Source organism: Pangasianodon hypophthalmus, chromosome 13, assembly GCF_027358585.1.
Source record: "Pangasianodon hypophthalmus isolate fPanHyp1 chromosome 13, fPanHyp1.pri, whole genome shotgun sequence".
NCBI lineage: Eukaryota > Metazoa > Chordata > Actinopteri > Siluriformes > Pangasiidae > Pangasianodon > Pangasianodon hypophthalmus.
In genome coordinates, this window is record NC_069722.1 from 12,546,486 (window position 1) to 12,557,675 (window position 11,190).

General features: G+C 40.8%; 1 protein-coding gene across 1 annotated transcript; it reads right to left on the bottom strand.

Annotated features, from left to right (window-relative positions):
* Positions 1-1,142: 1,142 nt before the first annotated feature.
* Positions 1,143-5,219, bottom strand: wfikkn2a (info WAP, follistatin/kazal, immunoglobulin, kunitz and netrin domain containing 2a). The gene is made up of 2 exons (XM_026916906.3): positions 4,600-5,219; positions 1,143-3,152 (listed from the first exon to the last, which is right to left on the bottom strand). The coding sequence occupies exons 1-2, from the start codon at positions 4,795-4,797 to the stop codon at positions 1,641-1,643; spliced, it is 1,710 nt and encodes a 569-aa protein (XP_026772707.1). The 5' UTR covers positions 4,798-5,219; the 3' UTR covers positions 1,143-1,640.
* Between the last annotated feature and the right edge of the window lie 5,971 nt (positions 5,220-11,190).

Below are 11,190 nucleotides of genomic sequence, written 5' to 3' on the forward strand. Positions count from 1 at the left end.
TATAGTCCTTAACGTTATCCCATGCCAGGTGATATCAGATGATAATGTCTGTGTGTAGTGCTGGGGAACATAAAGCAAAGAGGTGTAATTACTTCCTAAGCTGGACATGACATACGTAATAAACTGTTAGCTTAGTGTTAACATGTCTTAGGTGTCTTTTTTATTTGAACTGTGTATTAAAAAGGTTCATAATTAGTGAAAATAGACCAAGTAAGCCAGTGAACTTGAGCCTGACTGCTGTACTTGACACTTGTCAACAACTTTAATGAATTCTCTCCCTCATACTCTCCCCCTTTCTCTTTCTTTCTCCCTCCTTTTCATTAGCCTCTTACAGGGTCATGGACCGGGGCCCCATTGGACAGCCCGAGAGAGCCAACATTAGAGGCCCACCTTGGGGAAAACAAGTATGTACTGGCCCTCTGTCTCGCATCCAGCTCAAGTCAAGAGTTCAAAGAATGGGCTTTAAACCAGAATGCAGTGTATGTGTATATGTGTGTGTACACATGTGTACGGAGAAGGTTCCCTACCAGCGCAATGTCACGGCAGGGCTGGAGTCGGGCTGAGAAGATGAGAGGGTCAGGCAGCGGGGTGCTCGGCCAGCAGAGCCCCGGCGCTCACATGAAAGGTCAGCAGGAGAGGAGAGAACCCCAGACCCAGACATAACACACGGATCAGACTGCCCCCCGTGTCCCCTGAGAACTCCCCCTCACCCCCACCACCGTCCAGCTGGAATGTGCCTGCTCAAGTACAAGGGCCAGCATTGACTAACAGTGGAGGAAAGGAACAAGTAAACTAACATAAAATACCCCCTTCACAAAAACCACTAAGCTGAAGTATTAAATGTTTGTACTCCTTAGTGATATGAGGAAATGAAGGAATAACGAAAAAAAGTTAAGGATACATTTCTTTAATCATCATTCATTTTGTTGATTAATAGTTATCTCATTAATGTATTGCCTGCCATACCTTTAGACAAAATACAAAAACTTTGTAAAGCATGTATAGGAGTATGTAGTAATTCAGTTCATGGTAGGTCTGAAAAGTTAGGTTGGTAAAATAAATAATAAGCATATCATAAAATAAGGTTTGAGATCAAGGTGGAGGTAAAATATATTAAAATGTAAATACAAGGTGCAAAGACATAAACTGGACAGGCCATTTATTGATTCAAGCCGACATGGTGATAAATAGAAGGAAGAATGAAGAATGAAGTTAGTCAGCAGATTTGAGCCCTTTTCATAATTGACTAAGATAAAGGCCATGGGATTTAGCTTAAGTAATTGCCTATAAGGCATTCTGTCATTAGAGTTCAGATTTAAGAGCACACACAATTTGTGCAACTAAAATATGAAAAGATTTTTTTTTTTAATTTTTACAAAATAAGTGCTTGAAAACAGTTATGTTCAGAGTAAATAAGTAACAATGATAATTTTTACGTGGAGATAACCGTGTATGCATTAATGCAGAATTAATTGTTGTTTTATTTTTTGTTTGCATGATTCAAACACTGGAATGGAACTGAAAGCCTTGATGTAATATGATAATGCTGGTGGCTCACTGTGATGCCTACTAAAAGGTTGGTGGGAACGGGTACTTATTGTGTCTCAGAGAGTCCATTGCATTTCAGTATGAGCTTATTACTATTGTGTGTTGCCAATCTCCTTGAGAAAAGCACATGCCTTCTTGTTGATGACTTCGCGGAGCTTGCGTATGCGACGGCTGCTGGAGCCTCCCACAAAGCTGTCCGGCTGCAGTACCGCCATCCCATTGTGCACCTCCCCCATGATAATCAGCTGGCCCTCAGCATTAGTGATGTTGGGACACGGACAACTCCAGTCTATGTTGAGCAGTGTCACTTCCAAGGGTTCCTGTCCAAAGAACTTCAGTCCCATCTTCTCATCCTTTAGGATCTCATCTACTGTGATGAGTGCATGGCCTGAATCTTGGTCTTCTGTCAGTTCTGTAATGCGACCCAAGATCACAAAGTCACTCTTGCAGAAGCTGGTAATCATCCTTTGTTTTGGCTTGCACAGCTTGCAGTTGTGGTTCTTGGGGAAGGGGCACATGTCCTCACAGGCCTCCTTACTTTCAAAGTTGTTCTCATTGCCACCACAGCCACCATAGACAAACGATTGGCACTTCTTGAGGAGATGGTTGTATGCCCACCGTGGCTCATAAGATTTGCAGGGTCCCTGGACACTAGGGAGGGAGCAAGGGGCAGCTAGTTCTGCTCCACAGGATAGCATGCATGACTTGTACGTGTCAAAGTGGTTTCTGTTCTTGTTGCACTGGCTATAGGTGAAGGTGAAGCAGTTGTTCCGCTTGGCTTCATAGTACCAGCTGATGGTTTCCTCTCCACAGTCACCCATATCAGGTGCTTTCAGACACTCCTCAGCAGGAAGACGTGTGGAATTCACTAAGCTCTCATTCATGGCTTGATCCTGACGTATGACAGACAACATGAAGTGCGTCTGTGTAGATCCACCCAGGTTTTTAGCGGTGCAGGTATAAATGCCAGCATCTTGGAGCTGGGCATTGTAGATGACAAGTTGAGCAATGTTAGTCACTACTATGTTACCTTGTACGTAGTTTGACCTCATGACTGTGTTCTCTTTTCCCTCCACTTGTTTCTCCCATGTGATCTCTGGTTTGGGTTTGCCAGTTACTTCACACAGGAAGCTTGCTGTCTCACCTACAAACACAATGTTTTGCCCTGGATTGCTGATCACTATTGGAGCCTGGATATCCACAGGGGTAGTTTCCAGGTAAACAGTGGTAGGAAGCATAGTCGTTTCCTCAGGAGGAGGGCTGGTGTTGGGCCACAACAGGTGGAACCGGCAAGTGACCTCAGTAAGGGTGACACCCTTGGAACAGGCCTCTGCATCCATGTAGCACTTGTTGTAGTAGGTCATACCGTCTGAGGCACAGGTGAAACGAGGCTCCCGCTCACAGCGGTCACGGCACTTGCACACAGGCTGTCCATCCCAGATGTCACACTCTGAACCCTGCTGGGTGCACATGAACTTGTCACATGTGGCCTCTTTTGGCATTCCCACTGGTCCTTTATTTCCCTTCATGTCCCTATAACGGGCGGCCACACAGCTCTTGCTTCCACACACATTTAAACAGCACTTCTCAAAAGTCTCACAGTCCTAAGGGATGAAGAAATAGCAAGAATGTCCATCAGCAATGTTTATTTGAGAGTCATGAAAAAAAAGCTTAATATGTACAGAAAATTAAAAGACTATACATTTTTGAAGATAATGAGGCTAATGAGTAGAATTAACTCAGGATAAACCAACACTTTAATTAATATGTTTATGATTGATAACTGGCAAAATTCAGTACTGAGGGTGAATAGCATACCAATCTTTATACCAGAAGAGGAGTGTTCAGTAAGTTATAAACATTTAGGAACATGCTGTAATTTAATATATGGATTGGATTATGGATTGAACAAACATTAATCTATAATCAAATGTTAATATTACTCCGCTTATTAATGCTGAAGGTTTGGACTTTTAATGTTAAATAATATAGTAAATAATGTTAGTTTAGGGAACCTTAATGTAAAGCATGGACGAAAGCTCATTTCTGTGGGTTTATGGAAAATGAATAGTTTATCTACCAGTTAGAAGAAGGAAGCAGTATGCAAGTGTCCAGAAAGAAAAATCATGATATTTGACACCAAAGTCTACTGTTCAGTGTAGATTATCTAGACTGATTTATGTTAAAATACAGTGTACACTCTTGGGCAAAAAAAAATGGGCCAAGCCCAAACTGGCAAATATTAAGCTTTTAATGGTCTTAATAACAAATCATTGGTCAGAAAATGAGCAAGAATTAAACAAATGCACTCCTCAGACCTCCTGTTCCACCATTTGCTCATTTACTTTAGCTGCAGTGAACAGTTTGTTTGGGAGAAAAGCTAGAAACAGGGAAATTCACTTATATAGTCTTCTTGTACACAAAGGCAAAATCATGATAGTGATTAAAATGTTTGATGTAAAAATCAAACTAACACATGTCTTGGTGTAAAACGTTTTCCAAAAATATCTTCTGGGATGTTTTTTTTTTAAAAAGATTAGTCATTATTTGATTTTCATTTTAGATTTATTATCTAGGACACCTGATGCAGCCCATCAAGAGCCTTAACATCAAAGGGAAATCAAAGGGAAAAGCTATCCCATACTGTGTTCCTTCATCTATTTGTTTAATTCTTGTTAATTTCCTGATCAACGATTTGTTGTTAAGACCATTAAAAGCTTTTTTGCAATTTTGGGATTTGGGCTTGGTCCCCCCCTTTTTTTTCTTTAAAGTCCAGGAGTGTACCTGTTGATCTACCACAAATTTAAGAAGAAGGAAGAAAAAAAAAATCATGAAAAGGATGCAATTTGCAAACTATCTGCCACCAAAGTCTACCGTTCAGTGTAGATTATCTAGATTGCATTATGTTAAAGTACAGTGCATTGCATTCGGGATTGAGTCGCTTATATATTCAAAACATTCAGAAACGAGATTTTGGCACTGAGACCCCATGCTGCAATTTAAAACTCCATGCACTGAGCGCGGAGCGCGTGCCACCGAAACCATGCTCACCTGATCTGACTGGCACTCGCGCATGCAGGTACTCATCGCGTCCACCCAGAGGTTCGGGTTCATCTCATTAGGACACATTCCGGCGTGAGAATACACCACCTTGGACACAGTCATGGCCCGGACCCGGAGATGCACGCGCAAAACGCAGACGTGCCCAAGGAAAAACCAGATCCATCGGGGAAACAACATCCACCACATCTTCTAGTGTTCAGTTCAGCTGAGCAAAACCTTTCCAAACTCTTAGAGACTAACGCTGCTGGACATAAGCGACGAAGAGCACTCGATGTATAGTCACATATAGGTTTGCTCTGAGTGAACACGAACGTGTAGAGACTCTCCGTACACACAGTTAGCGAGGTGGAGAGAGAAGGCGATGCACAACACCACCTTTAATAGTCCTTTGAGGTTAGGTAGCGGTGCATGAACCCTGTTGCTTAAGATCTAGCACAGGATTTAGAAAGGCTCTCTGCAGATTACAGCAAATCCCAGGCACCACTGAAGTTAATTCTGAAGTTACATTAACTTTTAAATTCACACACTGGATATAACTGGACATAGTGGTACCCATATGACGCTCAGAAACATCTTTTAACCCTTTAATAGCCTTACAAAGGAATTTATTGGTTTAAAAAGTATGGTTAAACTTCTTCTTCCCTCAAGTAGTATTATTTTTATTATAAACTATTATATTTTATTACAGTATGAAAGTAAAAGTACAAGAAGGATTCAGAGAGGCAAAAGAAGTCTCCCTGAACTCATACGCTTTAGCTACTGATGGGTAAATTAGTGCCTTTTCACCAAGGAACCAAAGAAACAGTTTTATTCCTAATCTCTCAAAAGTTAGCTAGCATGATGACTCTGACAAGACAAACTAGCTGAATGCTAATAGCTAGCTTTAACAATGCAAACTGCCTTGATAGATACAATATGTATGAAGCAATATGTATTTGGTCTCATTCTTACTGTTACCTCTGTTAAAGTTTAGATTTGTTAGGAATTTCGATCAATCCGAAGGTGTCTGATGCTAAAAAGTCACCTTATGACTTTACGATATATGATGATGGCATTACGTACGTATTGAAATGGCCAACCATGGGGAAATGAACTCCAGGCACTAAGCTCTGAGTCTGATACAAACAAAGAGGTGTTAGGTCACATGAACACTATAGTCTTTGCACACTATTTGACTTTGAAGTGTAAAGTTGAGGCATATGTGCCTACGAAAAGAACTAAAGAAATATTTGTTCGTTCGTTCATTCATTCATCTTTAGCAACTGATTTATCCTGGTCAGTGTTGCAGTGAGTGTTGGGCATGAGGCAGGAACACACTTTGAATGGGATGCGTTTGAATTTGAATTTGAATCCATCGTGGGGCGCCATGTACACACACACTCACACTCATTCACACCTAAGAGGAATTTAGCGGAGTCAATCCGTACCTGTATGTTTTGGGGAAATGGGAGGAAACCGGAGAACCTGGAGGAAACTGACATGGACACTGAGAGAAAATGCACAGAAACAGGGATCCTGGAGCTGTGAGGAGGCAATGCCATGGCATGCAGAACAATTCTTATCATAATTATATTCATACCATATAATTCTTATTCTTTTAAATATAAAGAAGACATTAAGGCAGTGTTAAGTAGATATACTTTCTACTTTAACCGTTTTTGGTGGGACATGCATTTCAGGCATAGACTTTTACAGAAAATTTGTGACTTTTTCCAATATGCAGAGAGCATTTGTCTTAATCAAGGAAACATTTGTAATTAGTGAGCATACTATGCCCAGTGTAATATATGTAAAACCTGACTGCTCTTCCCAGGCTCAGCTCATGCTGGGTTACTGAGGCCCAGAGTCCCCTGTCCTTAACCTCTTTCAGAGACCCACTGTGTCTGCTCTCTGCACATGCACATACTTCTCTCAACACACAAACACAGTGAGAGAAAGAGGCAGTGAAAGGGCACTAGAGCTGAACATGCCACATTTAATTTACATTTCGCATAATCATCAAAGACTTCTGACCAACCAAAAACTAGCTTTAATCAATTTTCTAGATTCTCTGAGATATATATGGAAACATGGAAGATTTAATGGTACAGATATTATATCACAGTAACAAATGCTCACAGTATATTGTAGAGTACTTAACTTATACACTGTACACCATTAAGGAATCTATCTAAAGCGCTTGCCACTTTGTTTTCCATAGAGTGGCCCCTAAGCCTAAAGACCCTTCAACCCTTCAACCCTTCACCCCTGGAAAGCAAAGAGCTAACATTCCTCACATAGCACCTACAATACATTGAATGTGTGTTAGATTTTGGATAACAGCAACACAGACCTCCTGCTGCTGCAGAGAGAGAGACACAGTGTGAGAGAGAGAGAGCTCTTACTATAAGTACTGTCTACGGTCAGACCTTGACTTTGACCACCATCCCACCTCAACCACTCAGTACTGTTATTGTCCTTTTCCTTTTCACCAAGCGATATGTCACCACAAACAACATTTGATGCACTCTTCCATTCTGTTTGGGAAAGCTGAAACAGCTCTCTCACCTTAAATTATTTTCCTTCCAAAAACCCTTCTAAATATACAGTCTATAAATACTGTATATACAGTAAATCAAAACACTTACAATAAAACACATTTTAGAGTTTTAGAACCTATTATTAAGATAAGATGGATTGGAGTTGGAGTTAAAACTAGATGCCGTGTAGCAAGCATCACATTCTTTAGATGATTAACTATTCTAGCTTTCTGAAGGGGATCTACTTGGAACAGTATCTGAATAGAAACCCCTGTTGTAGAACTGACCCAAAAGTCCAAGGCAAAGAACTTTTTAGGGTGCTAGATTGAGTGCCCTACAAACCAAGTGATCACTCACCATATACTGTGCAGTCCATTAACATTTGTTTAATGACTGTGTAATTAGCTACACACACACACACTAAAAAAAAAACTATTAATCAGCTAAATGTTCCACTACCATATTGCTTATGTTAAGCTTCATTAACATGAGTAACAATTCAGCTCAGATTATTTCACACAACTTGAACTGTCTCTTCTAGAAAACCCATGAGACAGTCCAGTACGGAGAAATGTTAAGAGAAAATTTGAGAGAAAGTCAAAATTCAGTCACCAGCCTCCAGGATTTTTCTAAAAATTTATGAAAGTATGACAGGAAGAAAATAATATAAATGGTATGAATTAGTATTATTTTTAAAAGGTAGTAAATACCAACCACACCTGCTTAAGTAAAACAATGGGTACTGCGTCAAACTCTCACACAATTAAAAGTAGAAGAATGGATCCAAAAATTTACGTCAGTGAAAGATATTTAAACATACTCAAGTGTTCAAGTAAAGATGTTTATTTCTAACTGATCAAAAATGAGTTTTGTACAGAAATGAGTTTATTTATCTTATCAAATATTTGTTAAATATTCCGCTAACTCAGACAAACCTAGAATTTGGCTTGGCGGTTCGCTGATGTTAAATAACCCTGTTGGAATTAATGCGGACGCATTAGCAACAAAAACAAAACTAGATACTAAATTTTCCAGACTTAAGGCTAATTTACCTCAGCATGCTTCTTTAGACTTGATGCTGAATTTTTGTTTTGTTTTTATGTAGGAGGCAAAAAAGAGGTGTCACCCTGTAGGAAACTTTGTTAAATCCAGGCAAGAGAATGTCTCATGGTATTTTTAGCAAGTATTTTGAAGGTCAAAATGAAAATGTAAGGAGTAGAAAGTCTGTTTCTATATTTTCTCTTGTAAATTAAATTCTACAAATATTCAGTTTCAATAATACTTGTGTAAAATTCAAATCTTCTAAAATAGTAATTAAGTCCAGTAATGAAGTAGTGTGCTAGAGACCTGTATGGTCATAGTAATATTTAACAGTAACAATTTTGATCACTCTCTGTGTAAACCCACAATATTGCCCTTTCTGGAATTCAAACTTTGAGTAAGGTTATGATCTCATTAACAACTCAATGAAATGTTTTAGGTCCCTCTAAGTTGGCACTTTTGCAGTTGTTGACTTTATTCCAATGTGTGTTGGCAAAAGCTGCTAAACGGCCAAGGCATGAATAGAGATGACTTGGCAGCCAACTCTGACACAAGTAGCACTCTGTGGCCTAGTTGCTAATTTTGTCCAACATGGGAAGAATCAGCAGTAGAGGCAGAAAGGCTTACAGTAGATAGAGCGGCCAGACGTGGGCCAGTGCATCCTGTTCCAGTGGGCTGTCCAGCTTTGCTATAGGGAGAACCACAAGAGGTAATAAGTTGACTTGGCATTGGTGAAAACATCCACCTGCACCTTGCCAAACTTGTCCCAGATCTAGGACTCCACTTCTGTGTGTAGATCCCAGTCTCTCACGCGTATGCGCTGTCCGCCTCACCGTTGTATAGTCCCAGTAGGTGAGTTGCACTCAGTGAAAAGAGCAACAATTGGACACACCTGAGAAGCTTCCATGAAAGGTAAAGATAGCTATTCAACCTTCAACCTTGTGCTGCCTTCATTATTGATTCACCTGACTGTCATAACATTGTCGTAGTGGACAAGCACATGATAAATACCAAAAGAAAGAATTTTAGGGCAAGGTGGACTGCTTGTTGGGTTCTGATCTCACACTGGAGGGAGCCACATGGCTCTTGTGCCCATAGATGCAGGAAGTGCAGGGCTGCTGGGGCTGGGGAAGTGCCAGTGCTGTGCAAAAAACCAATGACATTATACTTTTGAATCCAGTTACAGACTGATAACTAACACTGTAGCTGCTACACTATATGGCCAGAAGTATGTGGACACCTGACCCATCATACCCATATGTGCTTGTTGAACCATTCCAGATTTAGTCCCCCCTTTGCTGTTATAATAACCTTCACTCTTCTGTGAAGGTTTTCTCCTGGATTTTGGAAAATGACTGTGGGGATTTACCGATTCAGCCACAAGAGCATTAGTGAGGTCAGGCAATGATGTTCAAGGATGTAGGCAAGGAGGCCTGGCACATAGTCGGCAAACCACTTCGCCCCAAAGATGTTTAGTGGGGTTGAAGTCATGGCTCTGTGCTGGTCACTCGAGTTCTTCCACACCAATCTTGGCAAATCATGTCTTTATGGAGCTCCCTTTGAGCACAGGGGCATTGTCATGCTGGAACAGGTTTGGGCCCCATAGTTGCAGTGAAGGGAGAGCTTAATGCTACAGCATACAAAGACAAGTGCTAACAACTTTCTGGTAACAGTTTGAGGAGGGCTCATATATGGTTGTGATGGTCAGGTGTCCACATACTTTTGGCCATATAGTGTATCAGCAATCCTAGCAACCTCAGTACCACACATAACAACCTGGCTGAATCTGAGCAGTGAGTGCACATTTGGATGATGACTGCACGAGTGGTTAACTTTCTTAATAAATCTAGCTTCACACTATTAATTATGTGGCATAGGGATTTCCATCACAGTGGTAAACAGCACAGGGAGTAAAGCAATCAAAGCTAGCGATATTAAAGAAGGAAACCAACACAGTGCTAGTGGGCAGGATAGAGTTCCTTAGCGTTCTCCAGAAATGGTGCTAGAATGTAAGAAAAAAAAATGCACTCACCGTGGCAGAATGGAGGAGATGAAAAGAGTTTGTCAGCTGCTTCGGAGGACAGGATACCTGTATCTCTGACTCTAATCTTGATCTGTTAGATGCAGATATTGCCATATGATGTACATGTGGTTCAAAATGTGGAGAAGAAAGTAAAATATTGCAAGGCATGTGTGGTATCCAAGTGAGGTCATGATGTAGTCCTACTGAAGGTAATTTTCCTTGACCTGAAAAATTGACCTGAAAAATATCTTATAGTTCTGGTGGACTATTATAGGGAAAGCTACACTCACCTGCCACTTCACCTGTACCCCTACTCATTCATGCAATTATCCAATCAGCCAGTCATGAGGCAGCAGCATAATGCATAAAATCAAGTAGATACAGGTCAAGAGCTTCAGTTAATGTTTATATCAAACATGGAAAATTTTGACTGTGGTATGGCTGTCAGTGCCAGACAGGCTGGTTTGAGTGTATCAGAAATGGCTGATTTCCTGGGAGTTTACCCAGAATGGTGCGAAAAACAAAAAACATCAAGTGGCAGGTATACATGAAAATCCCAGGAAAACTAGCCATTACTCAAACATTAACTGAAGCTGCTGACCTGTATCTCCATGATTTATGGACTACGTTCAGTGGTATTCTCAGCTTCTGCAAGTCAAGAAAATCCAGGACCCCCGTCACTCCTTTGTCTGTACATGGTGAGGAAGTTGAGATTGTTGCAGATTACAGATACCTGGGAGTCCATATAGACAACAAACTGGACTGGACATCAAACTCAACAGCACTATTCAAGAAAGGCCAGAGAGAGCAGGCTATATTTTCTGAGGAGGCTCAGGTCTTTCAATGTCTGCAACACCATGCTGCAGATGTTCTATGAGTCTGTGGTGTCTAGTGTCATTTTCTATGCAGTGGTCTGTTGGGGAAGTAGCATGAAGGTGGCAGACAGAAATAAACTGGACAAACTAATCAGGAGGGCTGGCTCTGTACTTGGCATGG

Excerpts from the sequence above, each read along its gene's own strand:
- wfikkn2a (XM_026916906.3), bottom strand. The coding sequence starts at position 4,797 with ATGTGGTGGATGTTGTTTCCCCGATGGATCTGGTTTTTCCTTGGGCAC. Across the intron at positions 3,153-4,599 it reads GCGAGTGCCAGTCAGATCAG|GACTGTGAGACTTTTGAGAA; the intron begins GTGAGCATGGTT and ends TTCATCCCTTAG.